The 21,211-nt window shown below is 40.0% G+C and overlaps 1 protein-coding gene across 1 annotated transcript in view; it reads left to right on the forward strand.

Annotated features, from left to right (window-relative positions):
• The first annotated feature begins 1,203 nt into the window (after window positions 1–1,203).
• Window positions 1,204–21,211, forward strand: part of LOC131243261 (LRR receptor kinase BAK1-like) — a 36,437-nt gene continuing 16,429 nt past the window's right edge. The window contains exons 1-3 of the mRNA XM_058242469.1: window positions 1,204–1,602; window positions 20,279–20,411; window positions 20,499–20,570. Coding sequence (XP_058098452.1) covers window positions 1,518–1,602; window positions 20,279–20,411; window positions 20,499–20,570 — 290 coding nt within the window. The 5' untranslated portion in view covers window positions 1,204–1,517. The remainder of the gene's footprint in view (window positions 1,603–20,278; window positions 20,412–20,498; window positions 20,571–21,211) is intronic.

Here is a 21,211-nt window from a genome sequence, read left to right on the forward strand (position 1 = left end):
TATTAGAGATATTAAAGTTTATCTTGTGATTAAATTTAAATTCTCATTAATATATTATAGAATTTCATTATATTCCTATTATTAGATTCTTGCCTATTAAGATTACGAGTTGCTAAACATAACTGAGAATTTAGAATCACATTTTATATGGAATCTAGTACATTCCAAATAGAAGCGCCCAAATGGCCGTCAAGTCAAGTAAGTCGTTTGCGAGGCTGTTATCAGACAACGACATGTCGCCCAATTAAATCTGGCTACATTGGTGGCACCGTGCAAATCCACTTCCACGTTTAAATGAATTTCAGTCCAGTTGAGAGGTATAATAATTTTTTAAAAATGAAAAAAAAAACACGCTATTTAAAAATCTAAACTTCTTAGTGGTGGGCATTTATTGGGCGATTAAAAATGAAAACGCCCAATAATCTTATTTCAGCAAATAAATTTTCCCGAGTGAGAGGTTAGGGTGGTTGAACCAATGGACCGTAACTTGGTATACCTGTTTCACAAATTAGTTGTTTTAGTTTAGTTAATCTATGGCACGTGTACAATCCCGAATGCCTGGGTATCAAGCGCCATATGCTGCCCGAGTATCATATTATCCTCCGTTGAATATTACGGCAGGCAAGGGCGTGGCTTTGACTGGACATAGTGGCGAGTTGTGGGCCCGTGTGTCCATGACCGAACGGCTCCCCGTTCGCAGTTAGGTCACTTTCTATCCGGGGCCATTGCAGGAAAACATTCAGTAGATTCGTACGTACTGTAACTTCCATACATCCTACCTTAGCTTTACACGTATTAGGGATAGAAATCAAACAGGACCCTTCATAAAATTTCACTACAATGCATTCTGAAAACGAAAAATGATGAGAACATGGTATGCATTATATCTTCCTTCTGAATGTACAGAAAAACACACTCATTTCCCTGTAGATATAAATACATTGTAACATGATATGGTTTTCAACTATCTTTCCATCAGGAATATTTTATAATATATGGACGGTACTGATCCGTGATATTTTATTCGTGTTATGCCACGTCAGGTATGTGGTGTGCGAATTTCTGTAGTGGTGAAACTATCGAGTTATTCCAAGTAATTACTCCGTGTGTGGGGGGATTTTGACTAGGAGGGCGGGGCAGCGGGCAGCTGTTATCGGGTAGCGGAGACCTGTGCACGCCAGCCTCGCTTCACTTAAAATGACCAGAAAGGCAGCAAAAGGATTTTCGCAGCAGACAGATGAGAGAGAGTGAGAGAGGACAAAGACGAAGAGAAGAAGCAGAGCGGTAGATGCTCTTGAATATCCTCAAACTGCGCTGTTTTCTTTTCTCGAATCCGTTTGCTTTTGATGATATCCGCCAGAGATTTTGATCCGGTTGATTTTCTTCGGAAGAGAAATGGTGGAGGATTTGGTGGGTTTTGAGCTCGAGCTAGGTTTTCTTAGATTAGGGTTTCTCCGACGCGTTTTTTGAGCTGAATTTTCTATGGATCTGAGGAGGTTGATGAAGTAGAAGTAGAGATGGAAAGGGAGATTGTTGCTTCCGTTCTCGTCTGGTTGATCCTGGTTTTTGATCCTCTTACGAAGATTCATGCGAACGTTGAAGGTATGCATGCTTTTCATGCTTTTAGATTGCCGTTTCTATGTTTTTTCCGGTGTTGATTTGAGGAAATTATGTGTATGTGACTGATTATACCATGTGAAGTTAGACTTGTTGTAATGTGATTAAAGAAAAAAAAAAAAGGTGTAGGTATTTTAGGTGTGCCGCCGGCTTACTTTTGAATGATTTGTATTGAGGGAATAAGATTATAAGAGCTTCAAATGCCAAGATTTGGTTAGATGATTACTTGTCTGATTTGTTTGCTTGGTTTCATTTCTTTGGTTTTTGTTGATTTCGTGCTAACTTGGACCCAAGAACTGGGTCATCTCCAAAACACAGCAAACTTTATTATTATTATTATTATTTCCTAGGTCAAGATTAAATGAGAGAAAATGAAATAATTGGGTTTAGCAGACTCAAAGATTAGATGCTGATAGCATTACATCTTGTGTGATGTTAACCATGACATTGAACTCAGAGAGGAGGTATTGAGTGGCATGATGTAAAAGTTGTATGAGATCACTTTGATGAAGCAGCTTTCATAATTGTGTTTATGCACTTTGATCATTCAGCTAACTCATTATTTGGTTGGCACATTGATAAGTGAGACTGGTAATTGAATTAGTAACCATTGCTTATTTTAAGGGATACTCCAAGAAAGATTCCATAATCAATAACTTTCTGTTTGATGACCGTAGCATATGGGGTTTACCTTGGGATGTGTAATACTTTTAGGTTTCATGAACCATATGTACTAAGTTTCCTATAGTCCACCTCCTATCCACTCTGACCTACTAAATAAGGCAATCAAATGATGCAGTTTAGGCTGCTTCCTCTTCATTTCCCTCGGAATGCAGCAAGCTGTGAACAGCATAAACTTAAGTGTCCAAGAACTAGGTAATTGTGTCCTGGACTGGTGATGTTGTTGGAGGTCTGTTTTTATCGTGGACATTTGGGGATGACTTTGTATGTTGTGGAAGTCTGTTCCTGTCACCACCAATTGCTCCTCCCATCTCGCCTTCTTCTTCATTCCAAAGAAGTCAACCTTGGGTAACTGCACCTTTAGTCAAGTGATGCTTTCTGCCTGGAGAAATGACATGCTTCTTCTTCTTTCTTTTTCTTTGACAGGAAACTAAAATTTTATCAAAGACTAGCAAGGGGATATGCAAAAGAGATAATTAAGGAACAAATAATGAGATCATCAATTCGGATCATCATCGAATTTTCTCCCAACATGACCACCACAGGCCGTGTGGGGAGGATATTGATGTGGTCCACTATCTTGATCGAATGAAACAATCCAAGCTAGCTAGATCATTGTCTCCATTGTGCTATGTCGAGTCAGTGGGTCCCACACATTTGACCTGATTGAAGGACAACTAGAAGGACAAACATTCATAGGTGGGAGTGACTAACTTCCACACTGATTAGACACTGCAAACTGCTGGCGGACTCTATGAATCAATTCGAAAGGCAGGACGTGATATGTATGGATGGGTTGGTGGACCTCATGGCCCATTTCCAGAGGTAGGAAGTGATTTTCATACGTGTGGCCTAAATCTATGCATGAAAACGAATCTTGGGGGTTGTTGACACGGTGTTGATGTCCAACCCAAGAGCAATTCCACTCCCCGTCAAAGAAGAGCTTGCTTGTAGAGTTCCAATTGGAGTCTTATTTTGACACAGGCCCACAGCTCACCTAGGCCCGTTGTTGGTCCCAACAACAACATAGGCCCACAACCCACCACAAGGCTTAACATGTGTTGATTTTTGGACTGTTTATTTATATATTTGGGGGCCTAAATCAAGGATTGCAATTTACTAGTTTTGGAAGATATGGGGCCTGATTTAAAGATATGATTGAAGATATGAGGGGATTGTGATTAAAGATATGGAGTTGATTTAAAGATGTAATTGGGATTATTTTCTATATTTGCTTTTACTATTATTGGGCTTTTACCATCTTAAATAGACTAGATTGATTTGGAATCAATCTCTTAGTTGGTGGGTGTTAGAGATTCACTTAAGAGTTTTTAGAAATGGAAGGTGCTGTAGGAAGTAGTTATTCTAAGTTTTTCCAAGTATGAGTTTTCTTAAGTATTGTAAGAAGAAGTTTGATATCAATAAAGTTATTTCTCCCTATCTACTCAAATATTCCTATGAGTGTAATTCTTATCCACTTTTTTTATGATTTGGTGTTGATATCTCATTGATTCAATAATTGAGTTGCACCATTTTGGTATCAAAGCGGGTCATCTTTGGGGATTTTTGACTCCACCTTATCTTTTAATGACATCCAAAGGGTTGAGTCGGGTGACACAGGAAGAGTTCGCGCAAGTAGCTTAATTGATCCGCACACAAATAGAACGAGTAGATTAACTCATGCATTTTGTAGGCAATCTTACTAATCAAGTAGGAGAGCTCCTGCATGGAGGGAATCCTAAGACCAAAGTTGGAGCACGTGGAAGCGTGGGTGATGCTGGATTCTATTGAAGGTTTCCTCTGGGCTTGGCATGGTGACAGTGTTAGCAAAGAGGCAAAAGGTTTTGTGGCGTCTTGTTCTTGTGGCATTGCTTTAGGCCATTTAGGGGGAAAGGAATGGTACTTTTGCAACCGTTGGGATTCAGTAAGTGAGGTTGTTAGGAGAATTAGTATAGATATAGTGGTGTGGGAATCTGACTTAAATTCTATGGACACTTGTAATTTTTTGGCCTTGTTGGCTTGTAATTCTGTGTTCCCTTTTGAGGGGTGACCTCTTAATAAAATTTTGTTACCTTTCACAAAAAAATAAAATAAAATAAAATAAAAAATAAATAAAAAAATTCTATTAGTGGGTTAGAATTTTGTGTTGTCCAACCTTGGTGTAATCATTTTAGAAGAGAGATTTTGCTTGAAAGAGATAAAAGAAGTGGTCTTGAATGCTAAAGGGGAAAATGCACCTGGCCCTAATGGTTTTCTCATCAACATTCTACCAAGTATGTTGGGATGTGATCCATGAAGGCCTTATGAGTGTTTTTGATGACTTCTACTGGGGACCTATTTGATATGGAGGAATCCATGGTGAAAGAAAGGAAATCATAATAATTATTTAATTATGATTTCCATTGGTACTATTACAAAATGGATTACAATTTTTTTTTTCTTTGGGTTTGTTCTACAAGTGAAAATCTTATATTCATTAGACAATGATGATCTTGTTTCTTGTGCCCAGGAAATGTGGGTACATATAAGGCTAATGATTGCTTTGTGGAGTCCATGGTTTTCTTTTTTCTTTTTGAAGATTGTCCACAGTTTTCTTTGCATATCAATAGTTTGAAATGTCTTGTCCATGGAAAAACTCTTTCTTTTCCTTTCTTTTCTTGCTTCTCGCGTATCAAATATGTCCTGCGAAATCATAAGTAAAGACATTAATGTTGCCTTCACCGCTCTTATCAAAAAATTTGAGTAGAGGAAGTTAAGGACTTCAGACTAATTAGTTTGGTATGGAATCTCTATGAGATCTTTACTAGAGTATTTTTAACTAGACAAAAAATGGTTCTTAGGGGCTAATGTTGTCAAATAGCATAAGATATTGTATGCGACCCAAGGGGGTTGTGCACATATGTGATCGCATGTTCCCCATTATATATATATATATATATAGGGAAAAGGTACTATGCGCTCGACCTCACGAGTCCGTCCCATGAGGTCGAGCTGTGTGGGCCGCATCGTGATGCGTTTCGAACATCTACCCCATCAGTCAGATGCACCATTCCATCGTGGGCCTAGGTCTCAAAAATCAAGTCAATTCGTGACTTGTGTGGGCCACATCACATACAAAAGTGGGGAGGGGCTGTGCACCATTAAAACATTCGTAATCATTTTTTGGGCCCACCGAGATGTGGTTTGCAAATCCAGCCCATCCATTATGTGTGTCCCACTTGGATGAGGGTCCAGACCAAGTTTCAGCAGCATTCAAAACTTAGGTGGGCCCCACCAAGTGCTTTTATATGTTTTAACGGTGTCTTCATGTGATTTTAGATGGTATGGCCCACCTGAGTTCCGTATACGGCTGATTTTTGGGATATCCCATAATTTAAAGGGGACCCATCAAATGCACGGTGTTGATGGTCGACACGCATCACGGTGGGGCCCACACAACTCAACCTCACGGGAGCTTATCGTGAGGTCGAGCGCATAGTACCTTTTCCCATATATATATATATATATATATATTGGAAAAATCAAGGGAAAATGGAAAAAATTATGTAAAAATACTACAAGTGTAGGAAATTGTTTTTTATAGTTTATTTCCAATTTTATTAAATATTTGTTCTCTTTATTACATCGATTAGACTATTAGAAAGTTGAGAGAGAGTATTAAGACTAAGAGAGAACAGGAGTATTAGAGTGAGGGAGAATATGAGAATATTAAGGAGAGAGCAAGGATTTTTTAAAATTTTTTCGCTTGGGGGTGGTGGGGGGTCGCAAAAAGGGAGAAAAGTAAGCAAAGCAAAAGAAAAAAAAAAGAAAAAAGAAAAAAAAAGAGTCCCAACGCTGTGAAATCTAACTAATGGGACATATGCAATGGCATAGTCACATAATTGTGGCTTATGCGATGGCATAGCATCTATCGCATGGGACCCAAAGGGGTTGTGCACATATGCGATTACATGTTCCCCATTTAAAAAATATATATATCGGAAAAATCAAGGGAAATTGGAAAAAAATTATGTAAAAATGCTACAAGTGTAGGAAATTGTTTTTCTATAGTTTATTACCAATTTTATTAAATAGTAGTTCTCTTTATTACATTGATTAGACTATTAGAAAGTTGAAAGAGATTATTAAGACTAAGAGAGAATAGGAGTATTAGAGTGAGAGAGAGTAAGAGTATGAGAGTATTAGAAAGAGAGAGCAAAGATTTTATTTGCATAGGTTGACAAAAAGGGAGAAAAGTAAGCAAAGCAAAAGGTAAAAAAGTCCCAACGATTTGAAATCTAACTATTGGGACATATGCGAGGGCATAGTCACATAATTGTGGCTTATGCAGTTGCATAGGTTGGCAAAAAGGGAGAAAAGTAAGCAAAGAAAAAGAAAAAGTCCCAACGCATCGATGTCTGACTATTGGAGTTATGCAATCCTTATAGCTTGTCATCTAATTAATCCACAATCGTCAACTATCCTAAAAGGTCAAAGACCTATTTCCGTGCCGTTTTCTTATGCTTCACCATTCCCGTTATGGATTCATGTCAGTTGCAGTCTTTGTCTAGAAAAAGTAGCCTGAAGGCAAATAAGTTACACGTGCTGTCAAGCGTGTCTTTCTTAGTTACTCCCACACACAAAAGGCTATGGATGTTTTGAACTAATAACCAATCAACTTCACACTAGTGCTGATGTAACCTTTTCGAAGACACTCCTTATTTCTCTACCTCTTTTAGTGAGGGGGAGTTAGTGTTTGAAAATTATCGGGAAGCTCCTTGACCATTAGTCACTCTTGTCTCCACTTTTGCTCAACATCCAAGATGACGATGAAAGAACATCCAATTCATGTTCACCACTCTCACCCTTAAACGAGGTTGCTGCATAGACACATTCATCCTCACTCCTCAGATATTAATCTACCTATTGCTCTCGGGAAAGGTATCTGCTCTTGCACCTGGTATCCTATATCTAACTTCGTTTCCTACCACTATTTAAGCCATACCATTGTCTAAGCCTTACCTCCCACACTTATGCTTTCGCCATGCACCGGAAGTGGTCCCCAATTCACACCATGATGTGTTGGGTCATCATGGGTGGTGGAAAGTCATGGAAGAAGAGATCTCGGCAACGCACTGTACTGGGACATGGACGTTGGTCTCTCTCTCTCTCTCTCTCTCTCTCTCTCTCTCTCTCTCTCTCTCTCTCTCTCGATAAGCGAAAAAATGGTTGTCAATGGTCAAATACCAACCTGATGTGTCAATTTAATGCTTCAAAGCGAAACTCGTAGCAAAAGGGTAACCAAAACCACCCGCCTAGATATGAAGAGACCTTTTCTCTTATTGTTAAACTAAATCCAGTGCGAGGTTTAATTTTTGTGGCAACTAACAAGTCATGGCCAATCTACCAATCGGATGTCAAGAATGTCTTCCTCAATAGTGAACTAATTAAAGAATTCTACATGGAGCAACCTCCTACGCTTATTGCTCAGGGGGAGAGTTGGAAAGTGTGCAAACTTTAGACAACAATTTACATAATGAAGCAATCTCCTAGGGCATGGTTTGAGAAATTCAGCCAAGCATTGGCGGACTTTGGCTTTCACAGGTGTCATGTGGATCACTCTGTATTTGTAAAGCAAAACTCTAAAATAATGGTGACCTTAGTTGTCTATGTAGATGACATGGTCATTACAAGAAATGATGAAGGGGGCATATTGGAAGTCAAAAGTCACATTAAGGAATAATTCCAAGCCAAGGATCTTGGAGCTCCAAGGTATTTCCTTGGGACTGAAGTAGCCTGGTCTGCCGTGGGGATCAACTTATCTCAAAGGAAATTTGCGCTAGACATGTTGGAAGAAACTGGATTAATGGGGTGTAAACCTTGTGAAACCCCAATGGACCCCAATAGCAAATTGTCTGAGGATCAAGGTGAATTGCTTGGCAACCCCAGTAAGTATAGGAAACTAGTTGCTAAGCTTATTTACTTGACTATATTATGGACTAGATATGTCCTTTGCAGTTGGGGTAGTGAGCATGTTTATGCATCTACCAAGGGTACCGTACTAGGATGTGGTTTTGCATATCCTTCATTATGTGAAGAAGGCTCTAGGACAAGGACTTGTTTATAGATCTTATGGACATCTCTGTGTCGAGTCCTACATAGATGTAGATTGGGCTGGCTCAATGACAGATATGAAATCTACATCTAGGTATTGTATGTTTATTGGAGGAAACTTAGTAACCTTGAAGATAAAAAAACAGACCGTAGTTGCTAGGTCCAGTGCAGAGGCAGAGTACAGGGCTATGGGTCACGCAGTCTGGGAATTGTTGTGGGCCAATCACTTATTTAGGAGCTTTAGTTATGTGGTGTGGGCCAATGACCCTTTATTGTGATAATCAAGCAAGTACTCACATAGACACCAATCTAGTCTTCCATGAAAGAATGAAGCATTTAGAGGTAATTGTCATTTCATTAGAGAAAAGTTTGCATCTAAGGAAGTCATCACTTGGCACATGCCTTCTAAAGCTTGGTAAACATCTTCACCAAGCCACTGTCTCATTCTCAAGGTTCATTCATCAGTAAGAAGCTGGGCATGATTGACTAATATACACTAGCTTTAGGGGGAGTGTTGAAAGTCTTGTATTAAGTTGTAGTAAGCACATAAATGGGTTAGATATGTATGAATACATTATTTGGGCTTGGGCCCAGCTAAGCTGGCATTGTTCCTCTCTTTTGGGTTTAATAAAAAGAGGGAGGAGACTTCTAACCCTAGAATGCCTCCTATCATCTCTGTCCCAAATCTCCTCTTCTCATCTCTTTCTCTCTCTCGTGCTTCACTTTTTCTTTCCTCAAGTTCTGCTCTCTTGACAATAGAATTTTACACCCAATAAAAGTGTTGAATAGATTGGAATCTATTCAAAAGTTCCTTTAGAATGACAAGGATAAAGTCACAAATACTACTTGGTTGTGCTGAATCAAGTGTTAAGCCTAAGAAGAATGGTGGCTTGTGAGTTAAAGACTCAAAGCAAATTAAAGTTTTCCTTTTTGGGCCACATCGGTTGTGGAGATAACGGGTTGGTCGAACGACACTTTGGAAGGACATCCTTGTATATAAATACAGGAAACCAACTCATGGTTGTGGGATAAATTGTGCAAATTGTAGAAAGGGACTGTGATTTGGAGACCATTTCATAAGGCGAGAGATTCTTTAGAAATCTTATCAAATTCATAGTGAAGAAAGGGGATAGAGTTAATTTTTTGGGAAGGTAGGTGGTGCAGTGATATGACACTTCCCATAAAATATCAAGAGCTTTATGATGTTGCGGGTGATAGGGAAGTTGTGGTGCGTGGCCTCTTCAATATAGTAGGAAAAGTTATTTGATCTCCCTAGTATAGAAGAAATTTACTCAATGAGGAACTCCCATTGTTGAATCAACTTTTGGCCATGCTTGAAGTAGTTTATATTCTGAATTGGGGTGATGATAGTGTGATTTAGGAGCTTGAAGCGAATGGAGTCATTTTTGTCTGTTCCTTATTTGAGGTGCAAGTAACTGACTCTCACTCTAAAGATGCTATGTTTGCCCAGATATGATACACATCGATCTTGTAAAAAATTAATGCTTTTTTTTTGGACTGCAGCCATGAACAAAATCCACACATGCTCAACCATCTAAAAAATATGATGACTCCTTCCCCAAACATGGTTCAACGTGTACAAGTAGGAAGAATCGATTCCCTATCTAATGTTACATTGTGATTTTGCAAGGAAAATATGAAGCAATGATGTTCAATCGGTTTGGTGTCTGGGATGATTCAATTTCAATAGACTTGGTATTTTCTTGTTGGCGTAATAGTGCAGTTGGCCCCATCAGTTATTGTCTTTAGAGAATAGCTCGATATTCAAATTTATGGTCCATTTGCTTAGAATGTAGGCATAGTTGCTTAGAACATAAGCATAAAATCTTTTGTGCTAAATCTACAAGTGCGTGGAAAGTCTTCGAGCAGGCACGTGAGCTGACTTTGGACTAGAGCAGGGTGGATCAGAAATTCAATGGTGTTTCTAAGCAGGTGATTAGAACTACTAGAAGTATCCAAGTGTGCTTTGGCTATTTGGCTCCATAAACATGAAGGAAAGAAGGTTCACTCCCCTTGAAGGCTGGTTTAAGTTGAATTTTTCTTGAAGTTCGCTGGCAATTCAGGGCTTGCAGGTACCCGACGGACCCAACCTGATTTTAATACCTGTGGGTCCAATTTCTTAGACTCGTTTAACAATTGGGTTGGGTTTCTGGGTCTAGGTCCGTGTCCACCATCCAAGACCCAAGTAAAATGAGGTTCTGTATCAGTAAAATTATAAATTTTTAGTATAAATTGGTTATTCTAGAAGCAAAATGAGGTTTGCCAAGACACAACAACGTCAAACCAGCACATGTATGTGTGATCTAGTCTATCCATTCAAGTGGGTGGAACCATGTGAGTGCCTATCTTTGGGACTCGGGAGTTTGTTTGTCTAATGTTCCAAAAGCTACTACTATGCTCCACAAGATAACTATTGCTAGGGGATAAAAAAAATTTATTCTTTGATTATCGAAGGGATTTGACAAATGCCATTAGCTAAGCCAAATTGGGTGTTTGTGCTTGCAAGGTGACCAATTTTATGAAAGAGTTCACGATTGTTGCATGGGCCGTAATGTGGTATTTTCTCATATTCATTGGGAGCCAAATGTAGAAGCGGATAGGCTAGCAAAAGACAATTTTGAGAGTGGATATTCTTGTAACTTAGAGGCCTTAGATGTAGGAGTCGAGTTTTTGTCTAGATCTACGTCTAGGGCTGTCAATGTGCAGGAACTAGGGCCAAGCAAAGCAACATGGATTTGAATAGGCCCCTAGCTTGATCTCTTTACAACCTATGCCCCTATTATGTAACCCTTTGTAGAGTGGGTTATTTTGGGCTCTTGGGTTTAGGTGCTTCAAGCCCTTGTGTTTTACTTCAACTGTTTTGTTTCTTTTTTCCTTCTCTTTTAATAGAATTTGTTGATATCTATGAAAATTCATTGATTTCTCTCCCCATTGGCCATCAAAAGCACCTTCAGGCCAATTAGCTAATACATGAGTATACTCGGCCCAACTGACCAACTTCAACTTGATTTCATAAACACCTCATCTGGCAAGCTCTATTTATTTTGAAATGTCCTGGTGTCATGCATATACCACATCAACCAAAGTCCAGTAGGTAAAGCTAGCCTCCATAAAACCTTCCTTTTATGAGTCTATGACCACTACAACCCTTATGCCATGCCCCAAAGAAATCCTCAATCAAGCAAATCATTGACCATTTAACCTTCAAAAGGTTGAAGAACCTCCACCAAGCAAACAATGAGAACCTACAATGAATAAATTGATGGTGCACTAATTTCACGTCCCAGATGCACCAAGTGCGTATATGGAAAAGCCTGGTGATTCACGGAGGGGGCAACCTATGGAAAAGTGTGATGTTGTGGAAATATGTACCGTGCAGTGGGGTTGCTTCAATAAGCACTCATCGTAGGTGGGCATTGTCTTATTTGTGGTACCATCCACCTCTTATCTTCTGATCTTAAAAATAAATAAATCCCACCTCTATTATGAGTCAATGAATGTTGTTCAGCTTGTTGAAGCTGCACATTTCCACTTGTCTCCGTGGCCATCGTGCTTAGTAACTGATTTGATTGGAGACGATAGAGAACCACTGGTTGGCCTATTTCAAAGATTGTCGATTGGTGATCATCCTTTTCAGTTCAAGGGGGTGTTGGGTTTGTTCTATTTCAAAAGTTAAAGATGCTCAAACAAAAGATAGGGGAATGGTAAAAAAGAGGTTTTCAATAGCTGGGAGAAGGAAAAGAATGACATGCTCCGAGATATTCAAAGGCTAGATTCCAAAGAAGAGGAAGAAGATCTTCAGAAAAGGAAACGGCTTGGAGGGAAATTCATAAAGAAAAATATAACGCAAGGTTGAGGGACGAAGAGATTAAATGGCGACAAAGATCTAGGTCAATATGGCTAAAAGCGGGCAATAGAAATACCAAGTTCTTCCATGAGACAATGAGTGCTAGAGCTCGTGTGAATAAGATCCTGTTGGTAGTGAAAGGGCAAAGGATCGAGGGGAAAGATCAAATTTGCGACCTCGTGGTCCAATTCTACAAAGATCTATCATCTAAGGAAAGGGGTTCTAGGTTGACTCTTGATAATTTGCAATTTGAAACAATCTTGGGAGAAGAGGTGGCTTCGTTAGAGCAAGCATTTTCGGAAGATGAAATTAAGAAAGCAGTTGCATAATTGGGTAGTGATAAAGCTCCACGGCCAGATGGTTTTCCGTTAGTTTTTTTTTTTCCAGAAATTTTAGGAGTGTTAAGGGAGATGTGGTTCCTTTCATGCAAGAATTTTTTGATGAAGGTGAATTATTTTATAAAGGTTTATAGCATCAAGGTGTACCTAATCGGTTACATATTGGTTGTAACGTTCGATACGTAATGGTAATGGCCAAGGTGTTTCGTAACGGTAACGGTGGCTGTAACGGCCACCACTGTTACCTTTATGATATGGGGCATAATGACTATTACGGTCTCGTAATGGCCGTTACGGTCTCTCTTTTTTTTTAAAATATATTTTTTATTTATTGAAAAAACCCCCGAAAAACCTATACTACCCCATAATGTTTGATTAAAAAGTATGAAAAACCTGTATATGTCTATTATGGCCTTTATAGGGGATGTAACATGCTGTTGGCGGCAATTACAGGTCATTTTTTTCCATAACGGTTGTTACGGCCATTTTACGTAACGGCTGCCACTGTTACCTTTATGTAACGGCCTTTACAGCACACCATGATAACGACCGAGTCCGTTATGCGGTACAGGGGTTGAAACAATGACCCATCAATTTTTTTCTCAGATCGGCCATTACGGGGCCGTACAGCTGCTATGCCCATAATGGCCATTACTATCTCGTAACGGTCAGGATGTAATAGTCATAAATGACTAGTTTTTCTTTTTCTTTTTCTTTTTAAGTCGCAATTTTTCTCATTTTTAGCAATTCTCTTCCATATTTTTTCCTAAACTGTTCTATTGCAAATTTTGACTACTCTCAGCTTGAATTTGAGGATCAAAATAAGTTATTTAAGGATTTTGTTGAATCGAAGCTTTATGGACCATTTTTCGAAAAAATCTTAAAAAATAGGTATTTTACCTTCTTTTTATAATCTCTGTTGTTAAGGTTGAATATGATGCGCTATTCAAATTAGAACATATGAATATGCATTTTACAGATTATGCAACTGATTTTTTTTTTTTTCGTTATTTTTTAATTTTATTTTCAAACTATTTTTGATCAATTTTTTAAAATTAACAAACACCTACACTTGTGAGATATTTTGATATTAAATTCATTCTAATATATATATATATATATATATAGTATTAGATAGTTAAAAAATTAAATCTATGAGTTTTGCAGTCAATTTCAGGCTGTCAGGTTCATAAATTCGTCAAACCACCCAATACAACTTTCTTATCAAAGAGTGAACCGTTACACCACCATAAACATGTTCAAAATTATAAATGAATGCATATTTGGAATATTTAGAATTTTTTGGATTTAATAGATACTTTTTTGAATTTTTTTTAGAACAAAAAAATTTCTGAGCATTTTGTGGGGCATATCAATTGTTACAAGGTCATAACGGTCGATATGGCCTGTAATTGTATTAGTAATGGTGGGCATCGTTACCGTAACGGTACACCTTGACAAGGTGTTTCATATCCGTTATGATACGCCCGTGAAGGCCGATACATATACGTAATGGCAATGACCATTACGCAATATGGGAGTGAAATTGGGCAGTTGGTTTTTTGGGACCGTATCGACTGTTGTAGTGGCTGTAAAAGTCATTACGGGGCATAACGGTAACAGTCGAAAAATAACACTTTTTTATTTCTATTCAAATCCTTTTTTCTTTTCTTTTTTTTTCTTTTTTCTTTTCCACTTTTCCAAAAACTCTCCTAGATCATTTTATAATAGATTTCAACCACTCTTACCATAGTTTTTAAAATTAAAACCGTAAATTGAAGTAATTTGAGTGAATAGAAGCTCCCGGTGGCCTTTTTTTTTTAAAAAAATAAAATAAAAATTGAAGTAGTATTTATGCTTCTTCTTCTTTTTATTATTATTTTTTTATTTTTTAATGATTTCTAGTTTCAATGCTTGATTGTGATGTGTAAACATTAGAGGCATATAATCATGTTCACAAATTCACTAGACAGCCCGATACAACACTTTCACCAAATAGTGGACCATTACACTACCATAAATGTTTACAAAACAAAAAATGAATACATATTTGGAATATCTACATTATTCTGGGTTTTCTAGATTTTTTTTTCAAAAATTTTTGGGCAAAAGAAAATTTCCAACCGCTACGGGGTCGTAATAGTTGTTACACCCCCATATTGGCCGTTACGGCTAATACCCGTGTTAGTTATGATGGTGACTATTATGGCCACCGTTACCGATACAGAATACCTTGGAAAAGATGAATCTAGCTTTGTTGGGAAAATAGGTGTGGAGGTTTGGGGTGGAGGAAAAGGCGAGATGGAGGGAAGTGATTTCGAGAAAATATGGGGTAGAGGAAGGGGGGTGGTGGACAAAGGCCTCTTCTTTGTATCAATCATCTTACTTGTGGAAGTCCATAACAACCCTTAAAGAAAGAGTATGGGAGGGTATAGGCTTTCATTTGGGGGATGGTAAGATGATTAGATTTTGGGAGGATATGTGGATGAGAGAGGTCAAATCGGAAGATAGGTTCCCATCATTAGCAGGTTTAGCTAGAGAAGTAGGGGTGAAGGTGGGTAGCTGTTATTTAGTCAGGGATGGGGTGCTGGTATGGGCTCCAGTCTTTAGAAGAAATTTTCAGGTCAAATTTCGGCAACCTTCGCACCGTATTCGGTGTTTGCGCACGATCCTAGGCCAGGTCCCGCGCACCGACGTCGGCTCAATCCGAAACTTATGTCTTGGCGATCGCGTCATCGCCGCGGTTTCAACGCCGTGACTTGCGCACCGAACCGATACCCAGGCAAGAAGATGCCGATCAGCGTTTATTCCGAAGAAACACCGCGCGTTGCGGATATCGAGGGAATCTCTACACAATAAGTCCCATCAATCAACATTAAATGCAACCTTATCTCAAGTACAACAACCCATCCCTCTTTCTCCAAAGTCAACTCTCTCTCTCTCTTCACCCATCCCTCTTTTACACACTTTTCAAACAAACCCATGCTTCATTAATTACACCCATCACTCCATCACCTCATATCACTCCCATCCTCTCATTTTCTCTCTCATTTTCTCAAATCTCTCCAAGCAACCAAGCCTCTCACGTCCAACACTCCTCTCCCAAACCACAAGTGTGGTCCACCTTCCATCATCCATCTACACCCTCCCATCTCTCATCCACACCATTAATCCCCCATCATCCACCATCCAAGGTATAGGAAAGGTGCATTTGAAGCCAAGGGAGCAAGGAGGAGGCTTAAAGGTGGGTGATCCACCGTCATTTCTCCTATATTTTTGGGCCACATGTGGTGGGACCCGTTTGATGTATGCATGTATGAAATGGAGGGCCCATAGTGGCGGGGTCCCTCCTCTATCTCACCGTGTAGCTCTCTCTATTTCTCTCTCTTTCCCTCTCTTTCTCTCTTCCTTAGAATGAAGTGGGCCCCACCAATATATTAAATCTACTCTATCCATCAAATAGGGTGGCCCACCTCATTTTAGGAAAGATCCACCCCCCCCCCTATTTAGAGTAAATGATATATTATAATATTTTATTAATATTTATATATATGGTAGGCCATGATCATGTGGGACCTACCTTGATGAACATGGGCCACTCACGCGTGGGACCCACCATGAGGCAGTGTATACCCAAACCGTCCAGCGTCCAGAGACGCTGGACGTAGGCGTATGGCATGGCTAGCAAAAAAAAAAAAAAAAAACAAAAAAAAAAGCAAAGGAAGAAAAGGTTACTTTTTAGTGGACTGCTCATGCAGGCCCCACCTTGATGTATGTATGTGATCCACACCGTCCAATCTATTCTCCAGTCTTCTTTAGGCGTTGAACCAAAATTTTAATGCGATCTGATCATCAGGTGGGCCATAGCATCTAAAACTATGTAAAGACATGCCAGATCATAAAAAAGTACTCGGTGGGACTCACTTGAAGTTCGGATGCAGGTGAAACTAGTTCTGGACGGGTAGAACAGTGGGATACACATGATGGGTGGGCTGGATTGTGAATCACATCTCGGTGGGCCTCAAAACAAAAAAATATATATAGTAATAAAATTTTTTTTCAAAGTAGCAGTGCTGCTGCTGCAGCAGCGACGAGCGGGCGGACGCTGGGGCCTCACGGCTCCAGTTGTGGGCCCCACGTGATGTGTTTCGAACATCAAGGCCATGCATTCGGTGGGTCCCCACGTACCACCCATCCATCTCAAAAATCAGCCGTAAACAGAACTCAGGCGGGCCATACCATCTAGAATCATGTGAAGACATGTCTAAACATATAAAATCGCTTGGTGGGGCCTACCTGAGTTTTGGATGTCGCTGAAACTTGGCATGGACCGTCAGTTAGGTGGGACTCACATAATGGATGGGCTGGATTTGTGAACCACATTTCGGTGGGCCCCACATCTGCCCCAAGGTCCAATGACCTCTTCAACAGGTTGGACGTGAAATAATTATTGCAGTGGGCTCGCTGCCCACGTGAACCCCTCAACAGGTTGTATGGAAAATAAGTATTTCAGTGGGCCCTTGGCCCACACAACCCCTCAACACGTTGTATGGAAAATAAATATTTCAGTGGGCCTATCCAGGCCCATATCACCTCATGAATAGTTTGGATGTCAAATGATCCGGGCCCACGTGACCTTATGAATAGATTGGGTGATAAATAAAAATTGTAGTGGGCCCTACCCGGGTCCACATGACCATATGAACAGTTGGTTGGAAAATAAACATTACGTTGGGCCCTAGGTTGCTTGGAAAAATAAACATTTCTGTGGGCCCCGGTCTGAATGACCTTAACAATGGGTTGGATGGGAAATAAACATTATGGTAGGCCCCTCATGGGACCCACTGATGTATGTGTTGTAAACCATACCCTCCATTAGACTGGGCTCCATCATGATGCATGTGTTTCATCCAACTGTCCATCCATTTTTGGAGATAATTTAAGGCCCATTTTATGAGGCCCATTGTGATGTATGCAGGCCCATGTGACTAGGCCCACGTGGATGCATTTGTGGCCCGTCATTGAGGCCTACCTTGATATATGCATACGAGACCCATGCATGGGGCCCATTCGATGTATTAGAGGCCCAATGGGATGTACATGAGGCCCATTTCTTGATTTATGTGTTGACCCCTATAGCGATAGTGCCTTGGGAGCAATGTTGGTTTGATGTCCACATTGAACGGATAATGTTGGTTAAATGTCCGCATTATAACTCTCCCTAAGGCCCACTGATAGGCCCAAACTTGTGGTAAGTAGGCCGTCTAGGCCCATCTCCATTATATCTAGAGCCCATCTCTTTATACATGTTTAGTATAGATCCATGATTCATGATCATTCGCACCATATGTATGCCTGATGTGAGGGTGACCGATCATAGCATATATCTTTGGATAGACTATTTATGGGCTCCCTGATAGGCGGAGTTGCCTCGTATAAGTGCATGGTATATACAGGATTGTATGAATGATAGTGTGACTCATGCATTTGCATTTGTGTGATTGTAGTTACCGTATGCCCTAACGACATCATGGCCATAGCCTCCATAGACACATCGTGGATGGTCGGATGGGATACCGAAATATTTGGTTCTAGCATACGGCGCCATAGACGTCCCCGGGTGAAAATCCCTAAACCCGATGGTACCGGAGGATGACTCCAACGCCGAGACCGAGTGGATGTACGAGCGCATGAGGGCCGAATACCGGGAGGCCGCGTCTCCCACCGTGTCGTGGTCGGTTGGAAAAGGAGTGTGGCCTTACTCGCCCGAGGGTAGGGGTAATACTAGGTCGAGTTTAACCAACTCGCGAATGGGTTCGCTATCGACGTGCTCCGGATAGGTATTGGCGACTATTGGCTAGGCGGATAGTGAGGTTTCTTACGCTCACTTGGGCGTGCGGCTAGGAGAGCGACAGTGCCATTTGGAGTGTATTGAACCCCTGATTATCCCGAATGAGAACTGTACCGATACATGTTGAGGATTGGCATGCTTGAGTTGCATTTCACATCGCGTGGCCGTGGTTATGGCGATGGCATTCATATCTTGCACCGCATAGCCTTGGTACGGCTGATTGCATTCATGTGCTCATTACCATGTTTTCGCATCACTCTGACCTTGTATTTTGAGCACGTTTATATTGCGCACACACTTACACCACCCTCTAAGCTTTCCATAAGCTTATGCACGATTGATGCGTGCAGGTGACGCCAGGACGCAGCCGCAGCTATAGTCTCGCCGTAGTTGGAGCGTGCAGCTGAGCTTCTGGAGTTTTGCTTCTTTTGTTACATTGTATTTCCCCTTTCTGTCGCATTGTACTAAAAAGTTTTTGATCATAGTGGATTTTGTAGTGGTGTTCTTGTGCTTATTGTTTGTGGGTTATGCTTTTGTTATGCTCATTATGAATCAGACTAATGATTTGAAACCCTCCTTGTAGTATCCCAGGATCGGAACCTGGTAAATGGGTGTCGGGATCCGAGAATGGGGTTCTAAGGGGTGAAGGTGGGTAGCTGTTATTTAGTCAGGGATGGGGTGCTGGTATGGGCTCCAGTCTTTAGAAGAAATTTTCAGATGAAGAGGTCGGAGAGATTCTTCTTTTGTTTGAGGTGTCAGCAAATGTTTCTCTAGTGCTATCAGAGGAGGATTCTATATTGTGGTTAAAGGCAAAGTCAGGCTCCTTCTTAGTCAAGGCATGTTATCAGTTTTTGTGAGCTGAAGTTGAAAATTTTCGGTTTCTCCAACGGCATATCTTTGGCATTATGGAGCTCCTTAGGAGGTGGGCGGCTTTTGGTTGGTTGGCAGGAAGGAATAAAGTGCTAACTATTTATAATCTCTGTAAGAGGAAGATGATCCTTCCAAACGCTTGCTTGATGTGTCTAATGGATGCGGAATCGATGGACCATTTATTTATTCATTGTGCTTTCAATAGGGAGGTTTGGGATCATTTTCTACAGATTTTGGGGGTTCTATGGGTGTTTCCAAACACTAGGCGAATTTATCATTGCTTGGCCTGGTGGGGGGATAGGGAAATCAGGGAAAAGGTTGTGGAGATTAGGCATGCTAGCGATTTTCTGGGCTTTATGGAGGGAAAGAAACAAGCGGTGTTTTAGGAACAAAAAGAATGGTCCTCTTCAAGTGTTCTTTTCAGCTCTTCACAACTTGAAGGAGTGGGCGGAAACATAGTTTCCTTGCCTTTCGTTTTCTTGGCAGTGCTGTATTCTTGTATATTTGTATATTCTGGTTTCGGCCTCTTTTACTGAATTTTCATTGTCTTAAAAAAAAAAAAAAAACACTGGTTGGACTTATATTAATGAAATTCCGAGAAAAGTGGAAAAAAGTACCGTGTGCTGTTCACCCCAACTTTTACTTTTTCCTCCCATTTGTGGGCATTGGGCAATCATGTGGTAATTCTCTGTTTCCAGACAGGGGGCATCATCCCATTAGTTGGAAGTTACAAACTAGCCATATGTTGTCGTTAGATAGTAATTATCATGGGACCTTGCTGAAAGAATATGATAAGCTTATCTATTTATCGCAATGGATTCTGTCAATGTTATGTATCTTTACCTCCAAGATTTACGACTATTTACCTCTACTTATTCTTGACTTTGCTGGATTCTACTTCTAGTCTACTTATTCTTGAATTTGCTGGATACTAATTTTAGTTCAATGCTTTTACAACAGGTGATGCTTTGCATAAGCTACGCTCCAGTTTAAGTGATCCTAATAATGTGCTGCAAAGTTGGGATCCAACCCTTGTCAATCCATGCACATGGTTCCATGTCACTTGCAACAATGAAAATAGTGTTATAAGAGTGTAAGTGGATCCCTTCTGCTTAATTTTTGGACCCTAGATGCTCATTGAATGACAGATTATTTGACAGTATTTACCATCTTTCTCCAGTGATCTAGGAAATGCAGATTTATCTGGTACACTGGTCTCGGACCTTGGCCTGCTTAAAAATTTGCAATACTTGTAAGTTGTACTTTTGTGTAATGATATTTGATCTGATCTGTTTGATTTTTTAATGACAATATTTTAGAAAGAGGATGAGAAATTAATTTGCATACCCACATACTGTGCACACACACACACACAAGTAAAAATGATGGCATGCACAATTCATGTGCTAATAAAGGAGATGGTTGGTCTTGGGAGAATGAGAGGTGAAAGAAAGTGGTTGTAGAAAGTAGGTTTCAATTGGTGGGGACTGGGGAGAGGAGTTGTGGATTGGCTTACCGTGGCTTCTGTTACATTACCTAAATGCTCTTTTAATTTTGTAAAAGAAAAATAAAATAAAATTGCATTACTTTAATGTTGCATGGCTTATCTCTTTCGAATTATTAATTGCATTACATTTTTGTCCCTCAAAATTGTTGTTATATATAGTAGAGACGTGAATGATTAGCTATAACCAATCCATTTTTGTGCCTTCTGAATTTTTGCTTCCAATTTTACTTAACCTATGACTAGTTGTAAGCAATCGGTTCTCTATATTTAATGTGCATATCTAAGAAATATATATCTTCCCTTTCTATTTAGTTTAATTAAATAGAATTTTAGATACAAACACACACATGCAGAGGTGTGTGTGTGTGTGTGTGTGTGTGTGTGTG

The sequence above is a fragment of the Magnolia sinica genome, chromosome 4, assembly GCF_029962835.1.
Source record: "Magnolia sinica isolate HGM2019 chromosome 4, MsV1, whole genome shotgun sequence".
Taxonomy (NCBI): Eukaryota; Viridiplantae; Streptophyta; class Magnoliopsida; order Magnoliales; family Magnoliaceae; genus Magnolia; species Magnolia sinica.